This window comes from Artibeus jamaicensis, unplaced genomic scaffold, assembly GCF_021234435.1.
Source record: "Artibeus jamaicensis isolate MK-2021 breed Jamaican fruit bat unplaced genomic scaffold, CSHL_Jam_final contig_490, whole genome shotgun sequence".
Lineage (NCBI taxonomy): Eukaryota > Metazoa > Chordata > Mammalia > Chiroptera > Phyllostomidae > Artibeus > Artibeus jamaicensis.
Genome location: NW_026521861.1, coordinates 2148065 through 2172045, shown reverse-complemented (window position 1 = coordinate 2172045; position 23981 = coordinate 2148065). Strand labels below are relative to the sequence as shown.

General features: G+C 45.6%; 1 protein-coding gene across 11 annotated transcripts in view; it reads right to left on the bottom strand.

Annotated features, from left to right (window-relative positions):
• Window positions 1-23981, bottom strand: part of GBF1 (golgi brefeldin A resistant guanine nucleotide exchange factor 1) — a 125086-nt gene that overhangs the window by 6979 nt on the left and 94126 nt on the right. For 4 of the 11 annotated variants that reach the window (XM_037159437.2, XM_037159441.2, XM_037159438.2 and 1 more), the window contains 25 exons: window positions 20224-20342; window positions 19591-19699; window positions 19021-19081; window positions 17641-17695; window positions 13722-13869; window positions 13144-13367; window positions 12457-12625; window positions 11829-12040; window positions 11390-11488; window positions 10594-10788; window positions 9933-10122; window positions 9205-9351; window positions 8797-8885; window positions 7663-7865; window positions 7090-7213; window positions 6682-6807; window positions 6336-6418; window positions 5445-5681; window positions 4907-5000; window positions 4353-4529; window positions 4002-4066; window positions 3793-3916; window positions 3526-3597; window positions 3305-3399; window positions 2892-3045 (listed from right to left, as the gene is read on the bottom strand). In XM_037159437.2, the coding sequence (XP_037015332.2) occupies window positions 2892-3045; window positions 3305-3399; window positions 3526-3597; window positions 3793-3916; window positions 4002-4066; window positions 4353-4529; window positions 4907-5000; window positions 5445-5681; window positions 6336-6418; window positions 6682-6807; window positions 7090-7213; window positions 7663-7865; window positions 8797-8885; window positions 9205-9351; window positions 9933-10122; window positions 10594-10788; window positions 11390-11488; window positions 11829-12040; window positions 12457-12625; window positions 13144-13367; window positions 13722-13869; window positions 17641-17695; window positions 19021-19081; window positions 19591-19699; window positions 20224-20342 (3371 nt within the window). Of the gene's footprint in view, window positions 1-2891; window positions 3046-3304; window positions 3400-3525; window positions 3598-3792; window positions 3917-4001; window positions 4067-4352; window positions 4530-4906; window positions 5001-5444; window positions 5682-6335; window positions 6419-6681; window positions 6808-7089; window positions 7214-7662; window positions 7866-8796; window positions 8886-9204; window positions 9352-9932; window positions 10123-10593; window positions 10789-11389; window positions 11489-11828; window positions 12041-12456; window positions 12626-13143; window positions 13368-13721; window positions 13870-16824; window positions 16924-17640; window positions 17696-19020; window positions 19082-19590; window positions 19700-20223; window positions 20343-23981 lie in introns of all 11 variants that reach the window. The other 7 variants (XM_037159439.2, XM_037159442.2, XM_053668584.1 and 4 more) reach the window with 6 other exon arrangements.

Below are 23981 nucleotides of genomic sequence, written 5' to 3'. Positions count from 1 at the left end.
GATGCTATATACCTATCAAGACTTTTTTCCACTGCTCAAAACAGTTCTGAACTTTTCATTTTTGATGCCTTTTATTACTTCTGCCGTTTTTTGTTTCACCTCTTCCACATTGCAAAATATTTCCCTTTGAGGACTTTTTTGAACCAGGGGAAAAAACAAACAAAAAAGTTGCTTAGGGAGAGGTCGGGAGAATGGGGAGGGTGGGCACCACTGACCACTCAGCACAGTGTGGGCCAGTGCGCTGGTAAAACACCCACCATGAAATGGGCAAACGCGTGTTGGAAGAGTCTTAACAAAATGTACTGAAGCCAAACACAGCCTCTCACCACATGCCAGCAGGTGCACTGACACAGAAGGGTTCCTAGAACTCTCACTTAGCAGGGGAAGCCTGTACTACAGGGGTCTGCCCTCTAGAAGATAATTCTGTGGTGGTGTTTTTTTTTTGTCGTCCCTTGTATTTACCATCTGTATACCTTCTTCAGTGAAATGTCTGTTTAGATCTTTTGCCCATTTTCTAATTTGCTTTATTGTTGCTGTGTTTTGAATTTATATTTTAGATACTAGTGTTTTTTCAAATATGTGATTTGCAAACATATGTTCCTTGTCTTTAAATTTTTTTTCTTATTTTTTAAAGTGGAAAAGAGAGAAACATTAATTTATTGTTCCACTTATTTATGTATTCATTGATTGATTCTTGGCAGAACAGACCCAGATGAAGCAGGTCCCTTGGGCTCTTACAGAGCACCACAGTCATTGGTTGATTCTTATATATATCCTGACTGGGGAATTGAACCCGCAACCTGGATATATCGAGACTATGCTCTAACCAAGTGAACAGCCAAGGCTGTTCTTTGTCTTTTCATCCTTTTCACGTGTCATAGAGTAGAAGTTTTTACTCCTACTTCATATCGATGAAGTCTAATTTATCATTGTTTCCTTTTACAGATTGTCCTTTTGGTGTCAACTCTAAGAACTATTTGCCTATCTCCTGAAGATATCCACCTATGTTACCTCCTAAAGGTTTTAGTTTTACATTTAAGTCCATGGTCTACTAGCAGGGACCCAAAAAAGCCAGAATTATCTCTGGAGGGTGGGCCCCTGTAGTACAGGCTTTCCCTGCTGGGTGAGAGTTCTAGGAACCCTTCTGTGTCAGTGTACCCGCTGGCGTTGTTGTGAGAGGCTGTGTTTGGCTTCAGTACATTTTTTTAAGACTCTTTCAACACACGTTTGCCCATTTCATGATGGGTATTTTACCAGCACACCTGCCCACACCGTGCTGAGTGGTCAGCAGTTTTTAACCAAAAATGGCATGACCCCATGCCCCACCTTCCTTGTTCACCCAATCTTGCCGTGAGCAACTTTTTTTTGTTTTCTTGGATGAAAAAAAAATGTCCTCAGAGGGAAACTTTTTGCCAATGTGTAAGAGGTGAAATAGGGCAGAAACACTACAAGGCATCAAAGTCAACAAGTTCAACAACTGTCTTGAGCAGTGGAAAAAAGTCTCCATAGGTGTACTGTATCAAATGAAGAGTGCTTTGAAGGTGACTAAAGTTTAAACGTGTAAGAACAAACACAATTTTAAATAAATTCTGTTATTTTGGGGTCCTCCCTCATATTTTGTGTTCATTTAAAATATATATTTATTTATTTTTCAGACGGAGAGGGAGAGAGAGACATACTGATGTGAGAGAAACATCAATTGGTTGCCTCTTACACGCCCCCAACTGGGTACCTGGCCTGCACCCTGGGCATGTCCCCTGATTGGAATTAAACCAGTGACCTTTTGGTTCTCAGGCCAGTGCTCAATGCACTGAGCCATATCAACCAGGGCTGAGTTAATTTTTTTATAAGGTATGAAACTTTGGTCAAGGTTTATTTGATTTTCCTCATTATGGATTTCAAATTACTCTGGCAATTGAAAAAGTTATCCTTCTCCAATTGTTTTTTGTACTGTTTTGTATTGTTTTTTTTAATTGTTTTTGTACCTTTTTCAAAAATTAGTTGAGCATCTTCGTGTGGATCTATTTCTGGGTTCTCTCTTCTGTTCCAATGATTTATATATCTATCCCTCCATCAATACCACACAGTTTTGATTATTGTAGCAATATAGTAAGACTTAATATCACTTTCTTCTTTCTCAAGATGTTTGGCTATTCTAGGGCCTGTGCTTTTCCACCTAAATTTTAGAATAAGCATGTTTGTGTCTACAAAAACTCCTGCTGGCATTTTCACAGGAGCTGCATTAAACTTATAGTTTAATTTGGGGAGAACTGACATCTTTACTACACTGAATCTTCCAGTCTATGAACATGGTACGCCCTTTCATTTATTTTATTTCTTTCATTAGCGTTTTGTAATTTTCAGCATATAGATCCTATACATGTTTTATTAGGTGTATTTCTAAGTATTTCATTTTCTTGGAAGCACTTATAAATAGTATTGTGTTTCTGGTTTTATTTTCTATATGTTCACTGTTAGTCTATAAAATGTGATTAGTTTTTGTGTGTTCATTTTATATCCTGGAACCTTGCTAAACTCACTTATTGGTTCTATGCTGGTTATTTTTTATAGTTGGGCCAGCAGAGTTCAGGAGAGTCCTAAGCATGAGAGAAAACCAGGTAGAGGGCTGGGACTGCCACAGAGCAGAGCCATGCAGCACTCAGAGCAGATTTATAGGAGTCAGTAAAGGTGCTGAGCACCAACTTCATTAACTAAAGGCCATTCCAGACTCATCCCCAATGCCTCCTGTTAGACTGCCCCCATCCTAGTTGGTAACTGGGCTCATGCTATGGGACACTAAATGTACTCCCTGTGCCAGGCCATATCTACACTGACACTGTGACTTTAGTCCCTTGTATACCTTCCTGCCCTACCAGCTGTATTCTGCTTACCTGGCCACTGATGTCTTCTCTCCGAAGCAGCCGAATGGCCAGGCGCAATAGCCCCACCACCGCCCGATCCACAAGAAAGCAGAAATCTTGTGCCTGGACACACAGGTGGTAGAGATGGTCTCGAACAGTCTGCCACACACAGCCTACACGGTCCCTGAGGAACATAAAGGATGAGGATAATCTCAGCTAGAGAGGCCACTGAGCAATGGGTCTCCATTTCTGGTTCAGGCTAGGCCTTTTAGGGCTCATTGGTATTATACCCTAGGCATACAGGTATACTGAGCAAGCTTTTCCTCCACTGCCTACAGCTTCATGTGCTTCTTGCCTCTGGAGGCCACTCGGCAAGATGGCCCCAGGTTTCCATCCTTCTGGAGTAAGCCCAATGTGAAGCCTGCCTAAAGATGGCCTTCTACCTGTTCTCCAGCACAATCCTCAGCAGCATCTCCAGGCAGAAAGCAGCATCCTCCTCATCATATGTTTCTTCATCTGGTGTCACTGAGACGAGAGCCTAGAGGGGAACGACAGGAAAGCAGGCAGCCACTGGCCCTGCCCCGACAGAGACCAAAGTGTATACCACTGGGCCCGTCTCCCCTCACAGACTCAGCCAGCCCTTCCCTCTCCTTTCATTCTGTACCTTCATGAGTTCCTGCAGTGACTCCAGCTGGAGAAACTTGCTCTCTGTGATCATCTTTTCTGGGTCACATTGCTGGGGCACAGAAGAAAAGGATGGGGTCAGTGATAAGGGCCGGAGTGAAGAGAACTTTCGAGAACCAGGAAGAGAAAGCAAAAGGAGTCAATTCTGGTCACAAGTCCTTAATGATTCTGTTCTTCAGTTCACAGGGCATCTGTCCAGTAGGGAGCGGTCTAAGGCTCAGTCACCAGTGGGTAGGCAGGCAGTTACCTTGATACAGTCCAAGGCTACTCTCTTAGCCTCCTGGTTCTCAGTAGAAGGGCCCCGCACACTAGACTGCTCAGTGCCACTTAGTGTCAGCCAGCTGACAAAGCTCAGCACTGTCGACTCTCCTCTGTAGAAAAAGAGTACAAATTCTGGTGAGCTCCAGAGTCCTGATCCTCTCTCCCCAAGGCCTGTAGCCTCTGATCTGCCCTCACCGGTTTGATGGTGTCTCCTCCCTCAGTAGAGAGATCTTGCCATTTGGATCCACGAAATCTTCTACCTGGAAAAGCAGGTCAAGAATAATTTCTTTCTACATGCCCTTTGCATTTCCTGCTCCCCCATACAAAATGGCTTTCTTCTTATAGCTCTCTTCCCTACCCCACTGACTGGCCCCTCCATATGGTGAGTCTTCCTTGACAGCTATATCCCCACTCAAGATCTGTTCCTGGTTAAGCTTCAGCAGGCAGCAGGCCTAGTGCTACTCTCAACCAGTTCTATATATCGACAGCATACACTCTTGGAGCTCTTGCCTTGTTACTATTGATTAGGATCCTACCAAGAATTACCTCCACCATAGCCTTTGGCAGCAGCTGGGCTCGGAAGAGCTGCAGCATGGCCTCCATGATATTCTTCCAGCCCTCCCGAAGGATGTCGCCATGACGATGGGCCAAATGGAATACTGTCTTGGCTGCAATGTGAGCTTTAGGGTTGCTTCCAAACACACTGGGCAGGTTCTCAATAGACTGGAAAAAAAGATCAGAAGGTGCTTAGGGTCTGGCAAATGTCTGAAAAGGAAAACATCTTAGGCCTCAAACTGTGGTTCCCTGAGGGTCCTTCTGCTGGCTTTGCTTCAATCCCCCATGCTAGTTGGAAGGGCCAACCTAGAAGAGGCCTTCCCCACTACTGCATCACCTCTCCCATCCCCATTACACGAGGTGATGCTATTCTCATCTTAGGGTGTGCGAGACAGAAATGGCCTAAGCTCCCAAGCTCTACTGCAGTCAAGGGGGAGGTGAAGAAACATGCTGAGGGAAACCAGCTCTGAAGATGAGAGTAATCCATGATTAAAAGAGAGGTCTTCCTTTGCAACTCCAGGTACATAGTTCCTACCCCTGCTCACCTCACTGCTGAGAGATGTGAATTTGCACAGAGAGATGATGAGATTGTCAAACACATCGCTGAGGCCATAGTGGGCGGAGATCATGGCGCACTTCCTGTAATGTCACCCCATCCCAGAAAGAGAGTCACTGGAAGGCCAGGCAGTCCTTCCAAGTGCCTGAAGAGGCTTGCTTGGGGTTCTTCCCTCATCAGTCCCAGGAAGAAACTTTTTACTCTTAAGCCTGTTTAAGACTGGGCTTTACCAAGCTTTAGCCTCCCTCCAAAAACTCAGGAAAAACCCACTCTAAGGAAAATAAGAATAGGTTAAAGGTGCGGGGGTGGTTAGGGGGTGGAGGGATTCTGCCAAAAGCGAAAAGAACCCATGGACATGGACAACAGTGTGGTGACTGTGGGGGGAGGGGGTTTAAGGGGACTAAATGGTAATGCAAAAATGTATAATATTAAAAAAAAATAACAGTAGGATTCAAAGACGTATGGGGGCAACCATGTTAGCTCAGAGAGGTGGAAAGAAGTCAATTCCAAGGCCAGATGTGGGCTACCTGAAGCCTGAGATGGCTTTCTGGATGATTGTCTCTTCAAGGCTTTTGTCAAAGACATAAGAGAGAGCAGCAATAGTGGGGCCCCAGGTCATGGTGAAGAGGTCAAGATCGTAGCTGCCAGGAGGCACACGTAGGAATATGCCCTCTGGGGTGGCGCCTCGATGGAGCAGTACATTCCACACGTAGTTCTCCCGGACCAAGCCTGTCTGCTCCTCCGGCATCACAATTTCCTCGTTCCTGTCAGGAGGTAAGGTAAGGAGTATGTGCACTGCTGTGAACCTGACCGCTCACAAGCTAGGACAAGGGCTTTACTGTGGCGCTCTCCATCAGTGAGAGGTCATCAAAACTGAAGTTCAGTGGTCTGCTTCTTACCCACCACGGAGAAGAGAAGATGTGTTCCATAACTCCCCATGATTTCAAGGACCTATCTCTAAGTGGTGGGCAGCCTTTAGTTCTGTGGTAAGATGTCACATTCTATCTGAGAGAATGAGCAATCCTCTCTACCTTTTCTGATCTGTAGTAAAGAACTAAGTGTCCCATCTCTGACCTCTGATCCAAGCCTCACCCTCCAGTGCCCATACTGAGTTCTCTACCAGCTCCAAAACACAACTTAGGAGCTAGACAGGAAAACCCAGCTGCTCTGGCTTTGGGAAATGAGGATACGATGCTTCACATAGCAGGAGCCATTTGGGTCCTTAAAGTACTAGAGTCCCAATATGGTTTAGGCTTAAGGAAGAAATGAGTTGGGAAAGACAGCGCTGCCCAACTAAGTCTCAAGGCTCAACAGAGGGCATGAGTCATTGCAGTCTGATGTGGCTCTAAAAATCTGGGAAAGGGAGCAGTGTGTTTCCACTCAACAGAGAAGCTGCACCACCCTCCACACATACTCACTTGATGGCATGGTACATATCCTCCAAAATGTCTTGCTCAAAGTCCTTGCCTCCATTCACACCTTTCAGGTTTTTGCGAAACTCCTAGAGACAGACCAATAAGCTTTCCCCTTCAGGTGTCAATGCTAAAGCCCCACCCAAGGAACTCCCGAGTCTGCAGAAATAGGACTTAGGGAATAATTAGTGAAAGAACCCACCTCCCCACCCCAGTTCCTCTTTTGGACTGGCCAGCCCTCCCTGGTTCCCATGGATAGAACCCTGTTGACCATGCCTACTGGACAGCTCATGTCATTTCTGCTGTCTCCAAAGCTTGGTAGGTCTCTGCTGTGGCCGGAATCCAAGCTTACCTCCAGAGTCATGGGTGCATTCTGTTTGCGAACATTGTGGTTGTGCTGGTCAGTATTAAGCATGATAACAGCATAGGCCAGGGCAAAGCAGGCATCGCTATTGGCAAATGGGGAGCCATTACAATTCTGAAAAAGCAAAGACCCCACCTGTGTCAATACCCTTCTCTGGCCAGTTAAACCCTCAACCACCAACCCATGGGTCAATGCTGACACACAGAGGAGGTACCACCCAGAAAGCAGACAACCTCTTGCCAACTCCTAACAAAAGCCAGACTCTCTATGGAAAACTCACTGATGATACTCTCAGCATTTTAGGAGACAGTAGCTGGGTCCTTCAGTTGAAGCCCTAGAATCCCTCAGTCAAATTAGCTTGGAAGGCTGGGCTCAGCCCCAGGCACTCAAACTCACCCTCCAATGCTCTGTGAATGCCTCCAGCAACCTCTGGATGACTGGAGCTTCCCCAGGCAAGCGGAAGGCTTCCAGATAGAGGCGCAGAGCTTCATCCAGCCTAAGACCCTGAAAGCTGAAGGTGCTACAGGGAGAGGAAGAAGAATGAAGATGGTGAAAATATGTAAGCTGCAAATGTTGGGCTATTAGCCACAGTTCTTCTAACCTTTTCCTACTGGAACTGAGCAGGCTGAGGACTCCAGCAAAAGAGAGGTATCTCCTGGCCATTTCTAACACAAATCAGAACTTGACAACTCCTAACCTTAGTACTTTTCACATCAGCACACTCTTGCCTTTCTTAGAAACCTCATCCTCTGAAACCCAGAACCTACCCTGTGCTCTAGGACCCTGCTCCACCCTGGATCCCAAAGCTATCCTGATGGAGACTTTTCAGGTCCAACAGATAAAAGTGATGGGAAGAGGAAGAGTATGTGACCTGGTCACCAGCAGGAACTGACTGAGAATGCTTTGAGGGAAGGATGCTCTCCCCAAATGATCACCAGCTATGTCCCACATTTCTTGCAGCTGCCTTACCTCACAAAGCTCTCCAGCAGGTCAATGTTTTTGCGGTCACTCACAAACTCTCCAATCATTTTCTTGTCCAATCGAGGGTTTTCTCGAAGCCACTGGGCTACCTCTGTGTTGTCCATTGGGATTGTGAGTAGGCCTTTCTCCTGTAGAAACTGGATCCCTTTCTTTGGTTTCTGGTTGAACTGCTCTGTGCCAGTGATCAGAAGCTGGAAAAGAAATACTAGACATGTCAGAAGCTGCTCTGTCCCTAAACCAGACAAGGCCAGGCTGGACTTTATCACAGTCCACAGCCTGTCACCTAACAGGATCCTAGAATTTGGGAATATGGTTCTAAGTGACCCCAGAACCAAGGCTGGATCACACTGCACCTGGCTTTCCTCTATTTTCATGTCTTACTAGAATAGGTTGAAGAGCTCCTTTTCACTCCTTCCCTGAGTGCTCAAGATGCACAGGACAGTCTAGGACAAGGTGAACTAACTGTGATGATAACTTTTTATCTCTCTAGTTACAGCCCTGCAATCAAGGGCACACATAAACCAAAGTCATTTAGGCTAGTAATGAGAGGAATAAAGAGTGAAAAATGGAAGGTATTAAGAACCCCCCCCAAACAAAACAATAACAAAAAAACACAGTTATTTAAACTTTACTAAAGCACCAGAATTAATGTAAATTTCCCTTTATTGCCAATCATCACTCCAGAGCTTGAGATGACCAGACCACTAACCTTCAGTGGGCCACACAGTACCAGCTCCCGAGGCTCCGGTGACCACCAGTAATACTTGGCTTTTAGTTAGAATAGCAGTTTTCCAGGAGTGTACAGTAGGGTATGGACTGAGAACCAACTCACCCCCAAAAACCAAAAAAAAAAAAAAAAAAAAAAAATCCCAACAAAAAACCAGTTACTTGAACTTTATGAACTTTATGAACTAAGGTCACAGTTAGAACTTAGTCCATACAGTAGGACTAACTACATGGCTTTGGGGTAAGGGAAGGGCTTCAAAGGAAACCGGGGGATTGTTGAAGTCCCAATGAGCCCAACGATTAGCCTTAGGAAGCAGTACAATGAATGAGCTGCTAGACTGTCCATCGTCCCATGGGATAGAAACCCTACAAAGAACACTCAGACTCTGTATGTACCTTCTTTTTGTTTTTAATTTGAATTAGTTCCCGTGGATCTGGCAGGAAACAGGAAAATCGAGGTGGCTTCCGGGTAAACTTTATGTCTGCTAGAAATGGGAGAAAGAGAGGGAAAACCCTGTAAGACCTCTTTTACCAGGAAGTGACTTTTGCAAACTGCTGATATATTCTACAGTGAGAAAGAAGAATGCCTCAGAAATTTGCTTGTCCTCATCAGTCTTCCACTTCCCTGGAGGACCTATCTTGTTGAATCCCAAACATCTTCTTTCCTCTCTCCAGGTTTGAAGGCATGGTGAGCAGCTAAGGTTCACTCACGTACTACCCCAGGGTGTATCTGCTACTCTACCTCTGCTTTCCACCAGGCCTACCAGTGTAGGGAGCTTAGGATCACAGATCCCCTGTACCCACCCCCAGAGTCACCAGCTTCCTCCAGATCACCGCCTCCTGGCTTCCCATGTTCTGCTGGCCGCCGCCCTCCGCCTGAGCCTGGAAGAAGCAGGCCTGGGGTGTCTGGGGCTGTGCCTGCCGCTTTCCCATCGCTGGCTGTTCTCTCAGCTGGCAGGAGAGAAGAAGATAAGTGAAGACTAATGGAGTAGGAAGCCACATAGAGCTGCAGGAGAAGTCAAGTCCCTGGCTAAGCAGACTGCTCCCACATAGGCTGCCAGCCCTAAACAGAACAAACCCAAGCCCAAACAAGCAGTCACTATCCCAGGTCAGCCAAGCATTAGATTATATAATTTAATAAAGAGATTATCCAGTCACTTTCCTTGATCTTCTGTAAACCCAGTCTCCAGGGGAAATTTGAGAAGATGAATTAGAATGGAGTCAGATACTGGGGCTGGGGGAAGGTAGGACCTGGAACTTTTAGGGACAGAAGTCCTATACCTTTTAATCTATGTTTTCTTTTCTCTCCATAAGCAATTCTGTGAAAAAGCCAAATTGTAGAGGAGGAGAAGGGCAAAGTCTATGAATCCTGCTAACCTGCCTGCCTGGCTTGTAATTCAAACCACCAAACCTTAAAAACACAGAATTGGGAGTATGCCAGAGGAAGTGATGTAAGAGCAGGAAAAGAATTCAGAGTAGAGAAAGAATAAGCATAGAACCCTGAGATCCTCAAAGAAGGAAATGCCTCTTACTATTGCTGATTTCTCGGGTACCATCTACTGCCTCGTAGCTGGGCCTGGCTGCCTCTTTCTTCTCTTGCTGGATAAGGTTGTTGAGGACTTTAGCCTGACAGTGGGCCTCTGTGCTATCAATCACTGTCAAAAGGGCATCAAGAGACAGTAGGTGTGTTGTATAGAGCTGACCGGACACAGGAAAGGCATTCTGTAAAGTAAACAGATCCAGTAGACTTGAGGTTAGAATACTTTACCCTTAACTGACCCTTTCCCCCAAATCCCTAACTTCCTATAACTTCTAAATTGCCCTGAGAAAATGCCTTTCTTCCTCCTGTTCCCCAATTCTCAAGTGATTCCCCTCCCTATATGTAGCATCCTTACTAGCACCAGAGAGATTTCTTTTTTTTTTTTTTAAAGAAGTATTTTATTTTATTTATCTTTAGAGGGGAAGGGAGGGAGAGAGGGAGAGAAATATCAATGTATGGTTGCCTTTCATGCGCCCCCTGCTGGGAACTGGCCTGCAGGGAACCAGTCTGCAACCCAGACATGTGCCCTGACTGGGAATCAACCGCGATTGTCTGGTTCGCAGGCCCGCGCTCAATCCACTGAGCTACACCAGCCAGGGAGAGATTTCTTTAATACAGCCTTCTTACTACTAGCCTATCATAAAGCTCAGCACCTTGGACAGCAGCTTGGTGAGGTCTTCAAAGAGGTTGGAACAGTAGTAGTCACAATCATAGTTGATATAGAGCTCAGTGACAAAGCTGGGGATGTGCCAGAGCTGCACAATGGCCTCCAGTGCCATCTCTTTCATCTCGTAAGGCATCTTGGGGTTCTCCACAGTGATGATCTCCATGAGCTTTTTAATGTACATCTGGCAATAACCCATTTGGGTGAGGAAAGGATTCAAAATAGGAAAAGACAAAATTGGACAGAAGAAAAATGTTAAATAAGAGGCAGAAGCCCTGACGGGAGCATGAATTAAGTGACAGTTTACAGATATTCTATCCCCTAAATACTTTCCCTCTTTGGCCTCCATGTTAGGGGATAAGGCCTGGCTCTCTATCTCATGCCTGATCCAAAACAAGTCACCAGTTGCCCTTTTTGTGCTCTCTCTGTGAGCCTGATCTGGTCCTACCTAGAGTTCTTTTTGCCCGTTAGTGGTAATATCAGCCTGACTTGCCTGCCTGTGCTGCAGAGGAGCTGTCAGGCAGAAGAGCTGCACCAGCTCATGGTGAGGTACCCTGCCAGTCCTCATATTTGGGTTCTCCCATTTTATAGCCAGTCAATTCTCTCTAGGGTCCTTTTAACTTCAACTAAAGAGGCTGGCCAATGAACCAAACTCGGGCAGCCAGAAGCATTCTCCTACCGAAGCCCCTAAGTCCCACCCCTGCAGCATGACAGAGCTGGCCACACTGAAGATGGCACGCACCTTCCTGTCTTTTTTCTTCTTCTTCCAAAGTTGAGAAACTCACCTCCAACTGGAACTTGAGGTGTTCCCTCATGCTCTCAAACAGTAGGAAGCATACTCGTAGGGAAGCAGCATAAAGGTTCAGTCGCTCTATGCTGAGTAGCTGGAGACCAGAGTAGGACAGGCCATTAGGTTTCTGAACCTGACTATGGCCCGACCAAGAGAAAAGCAGGAGAGTACACTGTGTGAAGTTTCCACTAAGGTCCTGTGCTCTGAGGGGATTTTATATTTAACCATTCCTAAATTTCCCTTTGGCTGCAACAGGCCCCAGGAATGAATGGAGTCATCTTGACCATGACTACTGGACAAATGGGGAGGAAGGGTACTTCCTGGATCCTACACTCTTTTCATGAATCAGCCAAACTTCTGTATGCTCCCCTGCCCTTTGAGAGACCCTGAGAAACAGCCAGGAACTCTCAGCCCCTCTAGAAATCCAGTCTTACCTCGAATAAGTGGCGGCACATCTCATCCTTGATGAGGCCAAGGAGGGTTTGGCACTGGGCTACAGGGGCTGATTCGAGAGCCACTGTCAGCAGATGCAGTCCCATGTGGATCATGACCTCCGAGTTGTGGCGGTCATGCGGGTTGGTGAGGGAGATGAGGAAGCGGAAGAGCTCGCGGATGCAGGGAAGACCATAGGGGACAAGAGCTGTACCTGGGGAAGGCCGGGAGGGAAGTGGGACTCCTAAGAAATGACTGGTTTAATAGCTTGACCTAACTTGCCCTGCATTTTACAAGACAATTTCAGATTAGAAAATAAAAATGTTTTCTTCTGGAAAATTTAGGAGACTGGCCTCATTTATTGAAAGGGATTAGACATGATGATCCTGCCTTTTTGTTAAAAGCTTTCTATTTTCCCCCTCAATTCTTATTGTCCCTCTCAATTCTTACTGTCCACCAAACTCCCTCTCCGTCTAAGAGAGTGAAGGGCTCCATCCATGCCAATAGCCATCAGGCTTGATTCCATTTCCTGACTAGAACTAGCAGCAGGTCCCAAACAGTCTAGGCTCAGGCAGCTTAGTGGATTGGATAAAGGAGGTGAACAGGCAGAGCCCACCTGAGAGCACTCACCTTCTTTCTGGGAGGACTGTGTAAAGCGCACGCCCCGGGGATTGACGTAATCCATGTCATGGACAGAGGCAGAATCAGAATGGTCAGCTGGGGATGTGCACTCCTCCAACACTTCAGGGATGGACTCCACGGATGCTGATTGGGTCTTTTCTACCTGGGCCCCTTCCTGCTATGACCAGTAGCAGGGAAATATAGAAAGATGGATGAAGCAAGAACAGCTTGGAAGTTACTACTTTGAAATATCTGTCCTCCAAGTGTCTCTAGTGGACTGCAGCTACAGGGCCAGCTCAGTGGGCTATGAATCAATGGGAGGAGTTATGATGAAGGACTCCAAAAACATCTCCTGAGACATCACCGACCTATAATGACTCAAACCCTAGAGGCAACAGAGGCTCTCAGAGGCTTGGGATTTAGATCATCACCTTCCAGAAAAAGTCATGGCCAGCTCCCTCACCTTTGCCAAGGACTTACTACCTATATGTATAACATGATAAATTCTATGAGCTACCTTTCAGGAGTTACACCATGGGTTTTTTAAGGCAGTATAGCAAATTCTAGAAACAGGAAAGAACTGTGCTCCCTACCCTAACCTGCTTTTGAGTCACAGCCTAAATAAAGGAGCCAAAGGAGTATGCCAATTCCCACAGTGGAAGACTAGAGAGGGACCTTTAGAAATTAAAGCCATACCTGGGGGTCAGGCTGCTCAGAAACCCCTAGCTCACTGCTGCCAGGTTCTGTAGCTGTGCTGTACCCTGGAGAACCAGGTTGCTCTAGGTCAGTGAGGTCTTCTTTCGAAGTGGTCTGGGAAGAGAACTCCAGTCCACTGTCTGTAGATGGGCTGACCACTGCTGAGGCAGCTTCTGAACTTGCAGAGGAGATGGGAGTGGGCACATCGATGAATGGCATGCCACCTGCCAAGCAAAGTAAGTGAGACTTGAAGAAAAGACTCTGAGAACACCTACCCTTTGTGGTACCAGAACTGTTTCCTGAACTGTATACTAATCCTGGAGAGAGGAAGAAGCTTTTCTTCTTTTTTTAAAAAAAGATTTTATTTACTTTTTAGAGAGAGAGGAAGGGAGGGAGAAAGAGCGGGAGAAGAACATCAGTTGGTACACCCCCACCTTGGAACCTGGCCCGCAACCAGGCATGTGTCCTGACTGAGAACCAATGACTTTTCAATTTGCAGGCTAGCACTCAACCCACTGAGCCACAACAGTCAAGGCTCTTCTCTATCCTAATTAGAGAAAGCTACCAAGGGTACTTACCAGTGAGGTTAGAGGATAAGGTGGTTCCATTGGAGGTGGGCAGCTCTGAACCTGGTATAACTTTGGTCACATGGCGTGGGGGACGGGGGGATCTCTTCTGCTTCTTCCACTTGGATGAATCACTCATGCCTCCTGCTCTCATTTTCAGCTGGAAATATCACACCTCATTAGCACTGGTATTCAAACTAAAACTCTATCCCTAGAAATCTCCCTTCTTTTAGTTCTATTCATCCCTAGGAACACCCTACCCTGCATCTGTTCCAAAGGAAGAATCTAGACTATCAGAGCACATTCCTACCCCTCTAACCTGGCTTCTACACTGGCCACTTTACAAGTCAGCCTGACATCCTCCATGTGGAAGGTTATACTCTCCTATTAGGTTGGTTACTCAGAGGGCCAGCCCTCACACATTGCTCTGCTTCCCTGAGTTCTGGGTGGCAATCCTGAGACCTATAAATGATGCCCAACCCCCTTGCAGAAAGGGTAAGGGCAGGGACTCCTTTGCCTGGAGCTTTAAATATCTGCAGGTCGTGCACGCTTGGGCTTTCCTCCTCTACTACCTGTGGAGAAGCCTCCTATTCCTAGTTCTTATCCAACTATGAGAACCTACTCCTTCCCAGCCAGACTCTTAGCTTTCCTATTGCTTTATGAACAGAGTCTAAATCTTAAAATATACCCTTTACTCTCTATATTTTCTGCATCAAATTGGTCAATGGCTCATTCTTTGAAGTTAAAGAAGGAGTGGCATCTCAGTTGGTTTGTGAAGGATGGAGGGTCATGTCATGCTGTTGCTCTGCACTCTGCTGCTCCAATTTTTTTTTATATCGGTAGGACTTCCTGTCCTTCTCACTGTGGGGTCTTTCTAGAAGCAATTTATGTTTTCATATGATAAGGCTACCAATTTCTTAGGCCCTTTGTCCATTCCATTTCCCTCTCTCTTGCTGTATTTCTGGTCTTCCTATAGCTTTCTTTTAGTCACACAGGAAAATCTCTATCATCTGTTGACTACTCTAGGATATAAGTTTTTATGCATTTTCTCTACCCTAAGTTCACAGTGACTTCATCTAGGCACATGTTGTTTTCCTAGTCCTGATGCCTTTTCAGTTAGGACTGGAAACCAGTCCTTCTACAGAGTTACACCAAACTATTCCTAGACTGCTGGACCATTCCTGCAGTTGCTGCACTGGGCAACAGCAACTGTCTTCCAGGAACCATTGGAGTGACTCTAAAGATGGTGGAAATGCTTTTCCTTACTGAGTCTTTCTAAAGGCTTAATATACCTGTATTATCCTTGGCCTGTTTAATTTCTTCTGGTATTTGGGGGATAGGCTCCCTTCCTCAACCTCCCCCAAGTCCTCCAGAACCTGGATAACCTTTGATCCCTTACTTAGAAACTACATAATTCTTCCTTCCCTACCCATAGCTCTACCCATAAAGGAAAAACAGTCCAGGGGCTGAGCTCTGCTCCTAGCTTTTAATAACACAGCAACAGCCTTTGATGGTCACTTCTTATCTGTCCATCTCCAAAATGCCTATAGTTATATGCCTAGAATGGAGCTTCAAACACTCTGAGCACTGTGGCTAAGCAGGAAATAGAACACTATCTCCAGGCTCATCTGGGTCAAGTTCATGATAAAAAATGTTCTGGAGGCAAGAGTAAGCCAAACATAGACAGGTAAGAAGCCCAATGAAAACAAGAACTTCCTGGCTTTATTGGCAATTGTCACTGAGCTCCAAAAAGTACTAACTTCTGGATCTACTTTTATGAGATATCCTTTCTCTCCAGGCAACCCCCTTACCCATTTCAGGGGCTCTAAGTAGTCCTACTTCCACTGAGAAGCCAGTCACTCATTAAGATTCCTTCCCATGCTAGAATCAGTCTTTCCTGTTTCCTTCTCTAGCCTCAGCAAAGATAGCTCCAACCTGATCATTTCAGTGAGTGTTCTCTGCTCCCTGGCTGGACTAGGGGCCAAGAGGCTGCCAGTGCTCACAAATGTCTCAGTCCTTAAAAAGTACAGCTGTACTCCCAGTCCTAAGGTCATAAGGTAGGGACAGGGTGGGCAGTAGATGTTCATGGAACCTTTATCACCATATGCATGTAACTGTATTTCCAAAGGACAGTGTAAGTCTTATAAAAGGGGAGGTCCTAGATGAATAATCATGGCAAAATGCTGGGTAGCCAATGAAGAGATCTGCAACTTGAGATTAGGCAAGCACACAAATGGAACCTGTGGCAATGCATGCAAAGAGAACATAGGCCTATGGACCACCCAGCTAGGTGTACACACACACACACACACACACACACACACACACACACACACATTCTTTTTATCTTCAATGATCTGGATGTCCAAAACCATATGCTAGCATGCACACTATTGTGACACATAGACTAGAGACCCCACACCTTCTTCTCTCTCTTTCTTCTATGGCAGGGCTATGGGTCTTAGAGTAATCTTTAGCTTGGATCTCTCCACTAAGCTCCTATACATCTTGACTTTTAAAAGATAGAGAGCATCTTAGCAGATTCCAAAAATTTCCCACTGCCCTGGGCTATTTTGGCACCTGGCTCCTTTCCATTTATGTAGTCTTAAATGTTGGAGTGACCACTTTAATGGTAATACCTTCCCCACAAAAGACCCGAACTAGATGGACTACCCTTTTCCTCCAAACCCAGTTCAGGTGTTCAGATAGAGTTGGGGACTGTGCTTAAGCTCTCTGTGCTAGCTGTAAGATAGAAAAAGGGTAGAAGAGGAAAGGGTCTTGCTTGGAGGTCCCTCATAACTCCCCTAGAAATGGTAGATATGAAGCCTACGCATAATACGTCAGCAGGACCCAGGCTCACTATCTAGGCTCACTATATAGTACACCACCAATTCAAGGATTCCTTCGGCCTCCAGGCAACTAGATGCCCCTGGAAAATTATCAACACTGCAAAGCTATAAATATATGCAACTCTTCCAAAGCCATGCTGTGTTACTAGAGAGGGATAAGTGTGCTCTGCACAATGGAAATGGAACCCAGACATTACATACAAAAAAGAAAATAAACACTTAAGTAAATAAATAAAAAGGGAGGAAGGAGGGAGAGGGAGAGAGACCTTGAGGTTCTTAAAGAGGAGTACCCTCTCTAACTGGTTCAGGGCTTTGGTCTGCTCCCCACTATTTAGCTCCAGTTTGTTGAGGAGACATGGAGAAATCTGTGAAAGACAGGCAAATGAACGATTTAAACAGAGTGAAATAAACTCAGACACATGCCAACAGGGCACAGGGCAGGAATGGGGATGGATGGCAGGGGAGAGGGGAGGTTCAGGTGCATGCACCAAACAGCCAAGGGTCATCTCCATGGGCAGAACCTCTTAGGGCCGAAAGCAGAATCTTCATGGGAGGCCTGTGAAGTCCAGGGCTTCTGTTCAAGATAGAAAGAGGCCATTCTTCTGACCACCATTCTTCTAGCAGTTTGAGAACCTTCTGGAGTCGGGCTTGATTTGCTTGTCAGTGGAGACTAGCCCAAGCATGAGCCCAGTCCAATCCAGCATTTGAATGGGATTTGGGGCATAGACTCTCCAGGCCTCCTACCTGCTGACAAGGCTGGGCCCTGAGAAGACGTCAGGTCTTTCATCTTTATCAACATACATTTTTAGCCCAATCTAATGAGCCTCATCCAGTTTTTTAGGAAGGACTGGCTTACCAGCTTATGTAGTGGGCCAACAAGATAGGCTAGAAAGAAAAGATTGAGGAAGGAGAGGTATCTGGGAAAGAATAAATTTCTCACTAAAGTTGTGATAGCTATTTCTAGATTCTGAGTAGACCTGTCTAAGCAAAAGTATGTTTTTGCTAAGCAAGGATATCCAGGAAAATCCCCATAGCACTGACGTTGGGAGATCAAGGTTTGGATGAGGGAATGCAGGTTATACCTTCTTCATGTTGGTCCCCGCATAGTTCTTGGGTTCTTCTTTAAACTGAGGTAACCTATAGTACAGAGAATCTCATGGAGTATTAACAGGAATATTAACAAAACTTCCCCCTTCATGCCAACCACAGCCCAAAGATGCTCTGGGCAAGAGCATGCCTGCCTCTTTGGAATAGGAAGGAAGGAAGGAAGGGAGGGAGGGAGGGAAGGAGGGAAGGAGGGAGGGAGGGAGGGAGCAGGCTAATTTCAACCTTTTCAGAGCTTCATCAAAGAGCTACAGGAATTGGGGAAGGTATGACACAGACACTTTCTTAAAAAGAAGGTGGTCATCAGGGCAAAGTAACTATGTGCCCTTGGAGTGTGGAGGCTCTTTTCATCCTTAAACTGACTGCTTCCTGTTTTGAAGGGCAAGCAAGTATTGCTGAAAGCCAAAAGATGGGGAGAGGGCAGTTCATCAAAACCCCAGGAGACTGGGCATGGAATGAGAAGTAAAAGGCGGGCTGAAGTTTCAAAACCAGGAAATTTGAACCAGAGAAGTAAGAAACTCTTAGCAGCAGAGTTCAGGGGCAGATTTAGTCTGTAGATAATAAGGATTATTATTTATAGATCTAAGAGCAAAAAGAAATCCCAGGAAGAGGCTTTTAAAAAATAATTTTTTAGAGCAATTTTAGGTTCACAGCAAAATCAAGTGGAAGTTACACCGATTTCTCATATAACCCCTGTCTCCACACTTGCACAACTTCTCCCGTTCTCAATATCCCCTGAGGGGTGGGGGTGGGCTTTAAAGCCCTTACCTCTCAGCTCTTCTCACAGTCTATTGAAAGGAGGTGCAGGAAACAGAAAGTTAGGCATAATACAAAAAGACCTCCTAGGTCCTAAAGTTGAAGGCCTTAACTAGGTAACCAACAGTCTTGGTTTGCCTGAGACTGAGAGATTTTAGGAGGATATGGGACTTACAGTGCTAAAATTGGGATAATCTGGGCAAACCAGGATTGTTGGAAACCTTCGCCTTAGTCTTTCCTCACAGAAATGGGGTTGAGCTCTGGGAGCCTAGCAACCTGTTCTAGGCTCCCTTGAGTTTGGCTTCCTCTCTGGGTTCCCTTTCCCAGCTGCTACCTGTACAGTGACGAACCAAAGTTTGGGAAGCAGAATAAGGTCTGTCAGCCTAGATCAAATAACCCTCTGCCTCCTCCAGGGGGCAAGCTGGTTCCCTCCTCCTTCTCCCTCGATTGGTAACCCTGGGCCCAGAGAAATACCCCCATCCAAATCCCATTGGCCTCTCAGGTGGCTGTAGGGTTGGCCAGGTCCCTGAAGTGGCTGTGTGGAAGCAGGCAGGCTCAAGAGGCCTGGGCAGCAGGGCTGAAGCAAACAGCAGCAGGTTTACCTTGTGAAGAGCAGCTGCACCATGTCTACGAGAGTGTGCTCTGCGGATTTTCTCAATAACTCTGCACAGGCAAAACAAATAACACAGGTGTCATTACTTGCCGAGCTATTATCAGGAGGCTTCTCAGAGCAGACTCCCCTCCAAACCTTGTTTACCAAGGATTATGCCAAACTTATTAAAACCAGCTCTATCCAGCACAACCTGGCAGCCATGACTTCACTGACCCACTAGGTGGCACTACTGAGTCAAAAAAGGGGTGCAAAGATGTGTTCTCAGAGGTTGTAGGTGGGTGTCAATCCTAGAAACCCAAAGGGAAGGAGATTTGGTGCCTCGGCTAGGCTACTCAGAGATATATTCTAATTCTTACCCTGGCACAATGGGCTAAGTTCTCTATTCTAGTTGCACAACAAACAGCCAAGTACAGACAGACTTCTAAACCCCTATGGTTTCACAAGGTAGGTGATGGAGAAATCCCAAGTTTTCCATCTCTCTGGGTTCAAGGACGGCATCCTGTATGCATACTCACAATATCCCCAGGAATGGTGAAGGGCCCAATATTCAAGCACCTACCACTGAGCCTCATTTCAAAGCAGATCCGGAAGCAAGACTGCATAATCTCACATACAGATTCATTGGTCAGGTGGGCACCTACTGGTGTCAGCAAGAGAGTCCGCAGCACCTAGCAGGAAGAAAGAATTGGTACTATGATAAAACTAAGGCAGATGAGGTGAAGGTGTACCTGAGGGGAGCAAAGCTGCCTCCTGTTCCTCTACTCTCTTACAGAAGCACTTGGGGTGAGAAAGAGAGGTTAGCGAGAATGCTGACCTTACTTTTAGTCTGGCAGGGGGATGTCTCCAGAAGCTTGTCTTAGAAACTGTCTTTCCTCTGCATGACCCTGACAGAGTTCATCCTCCTTTCCAGCCCTAGCCCACGAGCCCAACAGATACAGGCTGCCAGAGGTACAAGTGTATTAAGGGTTTCCGGTATTTGATATTGGTTCATTTAAAGCTTTTAATTATTTTCCTTAGAAAGAGCTTTTACTGTGGGTACCCGCACTGCTTGATTGGAAACAAAGTAGCTCCCTAAGCCCCAGTGGAGTCAAAACATAGCTCTACACTGTCCACAGACTATCAGACTGGGGAGAGGAGAGCCGGTGGCACCAGCTCCTGGCAGCTAGCCTGATTGCTCTTCCCCTCCATTTACCTGAAGGATTTTCATCAGGACAACCTCATCACTGGCAGGATCCGTGCCCACAAAACGGGCGTGAGTGACAGCATCTGCCATGTTCTCCATGCCCTCTGCTGTGCCCTCATGAGTGGGATCTGCTCCAGTGAAAAAGAAAAGACTGACTAAGCCCTGGCTGGTATAGCTCAGTGGACTGAGCGCGGGCCTGCGAATCATGCGATCACGGTTCAATTCCCAGTCAGGGCACATGCCTGGGTTGCAGGCCAGTTCCCAGTGGGGGACACATGAGAGGCAACCACACATTGATGTTTCTCTCCCTCTCTTTCTCCTTCCCTTCCCCTCTCTCTGAAAATAAATAAATAAAATATTAAAAAAAAAAAAAAAAAAAGAAAAGACTGACTAAATGATATGGAGAGGAGAGAGGAAAAGCAAGATATCCTGTCCAGGGACTGCTTTCAGAGACTGGTTTTCTCCTCTTCAATTTCATAACCTGAGGTTCCTTGGGCTACCTGAGAATTTTTGCCTACAAACGACTTGAATGAGCTCCTTAGCATAAACTCCACTGCGTAAAAGTGTGGTTCTCAAACTTAAGCATATATCAAATCACGTGAAGGGTTTGCTAATAATGCAAATTGCCGGACCCACTTTCAGAATGTTTGAGTTAGCAGGTCTAGAGCGAGGCCTGAGAATCTGCCTTAGTAACAAGATCCCAGGTGACACCAACACTGCTGGTCAGGGGATCACACTTTGGGAATCACTGGTGTAAAGCTACTCATTTCATAGAGAAAGGGCCTGGAAATAGGAGTTTAGGGCCTAGGGCAAGGGCTGAGCAGGGCAAGACCTTTGAATGCCAAGGTTCCAGCCTTTCTCTTTTCATATGTTCTTCAACACATCCATCTCTGGTTGTTTTTGGAGTTTTATGTTCATATGCCACTGAGGTAGGAAAGTAGAGGGAAGAAATGGACAGTCCCTACTGCCAATACTCATATTTGGGTGCCACATTACATCAAATCGGAGACCTCTTCATTCTTATGTAAAACAATGTGATGCAGAGCAAGAATCCTGTTACCAGCTTAACTAAACAGGCCTTAGGAGAGAAAAGGGTCAAACTTAACAGGACTGGGAGCTGGCTACTTGGAGAATAGGAGGGAGGGAGACTTTTAACAGTGAATAGGAAAAAGGGAGAAGCTAGAGGTCAGACAACCTGCACAAGGCTAGAACCTAACACAAATGCTGCCAAGAGGGGAACTGCTTCACTCATATGTTAAATATCCACAAGGAAGAGCCAAAGAAGTGGCCTCCCTGAAGGCCTACAAAGGTCCTCAGAACTATCTGGATCGTCCTTAAAAAGGGGAGCACAAGTAGGGAAAGAGGGGGTAGAGACATTATAAAGCTTTTTGAATGACAGAAGTGGCTCTAGAGGTAGCATGGTATAATGCAGAAGCACCTTCTAGTTTTAAGTGGTGGGGATTTTAAGAAATTCTTAGCATTTTCTTTTTTCTGTTACCTAAAATAATAGAGTTCTTGAGCCTAAACCTCAGGGAATGGCTGAGAAACTATAACATTTCTCTTGCAACAATAAGCTAGGAGACTTTCCTTAATTGTGAGCAGTTTTCTTTTTTCTTTTCTGTTCTGGTTGGTCTCTGACACTTAGACTGTTTTGGTCCTATTTATTGGGTTTTCCAAAAAGTCTGTATGGCTTTTTTCTGTAAGATAAAAGACTCGTTTTTCATTTTCACCAATAACTTGGTTGATTTGGATATTTTGAGTATGTCGGCTACCTCTCGTGTGGTATATTATAACACTGATTGTTCTCAATTAATGTCTTGATTTGATCGCTATCAACTTCAACTGGTCTATCCAACCATGGAGCACTGTCAGCGAGAAGTTTCCAGCACCAAACTTGGCAAACCACTTTCAACACACTGGATCAGTTACAGCACCTTTTCCATACATTGCACAAATCGTTTTTTTTTTGCATTTCAGTTACATTTTTACCTTTCTTGAAATACTAAAGCATAATATGACAAAAATGTTGAGTATGTTCTTCCATCTTCAATATTAAAATGGCCACAAAAATTCACCAATTTTGGTAAGTTTTTAAAAAATACACGCTGATATGATGGCTGTCACAATATGATCTAACAAAATTGTTTTGAATGAAGTTAAAGACAATTATGCTCTATTAGAGCCATCCTATGGAAAAAAAAAACAACGACGAATTTTTTGGCCAACCCAATACGAAATGCATTTACTCAGCATTAGGAGTGGCTACTTTAGAGGTCATGCAAAAGGGACCCAATTTCATGATGATATATAGTATATGGGGTGAACCAGCTTCTTCCAATCACCTCAACCCTTGTTTCTCCTAATTAACACAGAAAACCCTATAGAGGCATAACTTGCCTTACTGTATTTCTCTTCATTGCACTTCACATATGTTGCATTTTGTAGAAAGACAAGACCCTCCACCAGCAAAAGATTATGACTCACTGCATTGCAGTGGTCTGGAACCGAACACAGTATCTCTGAGGTATGACTGTATTCTCAAGGCTCTTGCTGGAATCCTCTCTCTCAGCCCCGTCTGACAGTCCTTTTTCAGCCCTCCAGAGACCTTTCCTTGTACAGGAAATCCAGGTCTGTCTCACTGTTGCATGGGGTTTCCGAGCTCAGTGAATGACAGTCTTGTTCCCATTGCACAAGGCTCCTGAGGGCACATTTCTTCCCCTCCTTCAGTAATCTCCCTTATTAAAGTAATTTAAGTTCTACTAAATCTTTTTGTACCTCTTATTCTCTGAGCTTGAATGAAATAGCAAAGTCAATTTTCTAAAAAGGCAAGTAAGAGCAACAGGTCTTTAGAGCCATGTGCATGGCCTACCACCAAGCCAGGCAATCAATGCCACAAATCCTGGTCGGGCAGCTGTGTGGAGCCAAATGAAAGGTTGGTTCTTGGAGTAAAACCTAAAATAATCCTAGAAGCCTTAGGCCATAGGATTGAAGTGTAGGGGGTAGTTTCTTCTAGAAAGGCAGCTCAAACAAAGGAGTGTTTGGCTTGGGCTCACTTAGAAGACCCTGTACTCCCCAGGACCCCTTAGAATGTCCTTTCTTGGCCACTCTGGAGCACACTGCAGGGAAATTTGCCAATCTCATCTCCTTTGCATTCTGGCTTTCATACACTCCTTCCTGCTCCTTTTCTCATGCCCACTGCAATCACCACCTCCAGCATTTTCTTTTCCCACCACAGGAAACTCCAATGACCAGCTGGCTTGAGGTCTCCAATGACCAGCTTGTCTGCCAAGTCCAGGAAGGGGAAAGAGTTACATCAACAGGACAACAGAGGGAAAAGACACAGAGGGCAGCTGCTGGAGGCTGTGAAGAGAGATGACCTGCAGGTGGTGCTCAGGACAAGGCTGGAAGTAGCTGGGCCTGATTTTGGCTTAGGAAAAGTATGAAGCTAGGACCATGGTGCCTGGAGAGGCTGGTACACCTATTCAGAAACTAGCTGGTACCCAGGATTCCTGCTCAGGAAGTATTCAGGAATACCTCAGCCAAGCAAACCCAACTTTCTAGAAAAGATAAACAGTTTTCTTGCTCTAAACTGAAGGCCATTTTTCTCTCTGGCTAGCTTCTGTCTGAGTGCCTCTTTCCTCGTCTCCCTACTTAGAAACAAAGACAGCTGCCTGTTTCTATGTTCCTCACCCTTGCACAAGGGCTGTCAGTAGGGGAAAGGAATTCAGGGTCTTGAGAGACAAGACCAACTAAAAAGGAATCCAAAA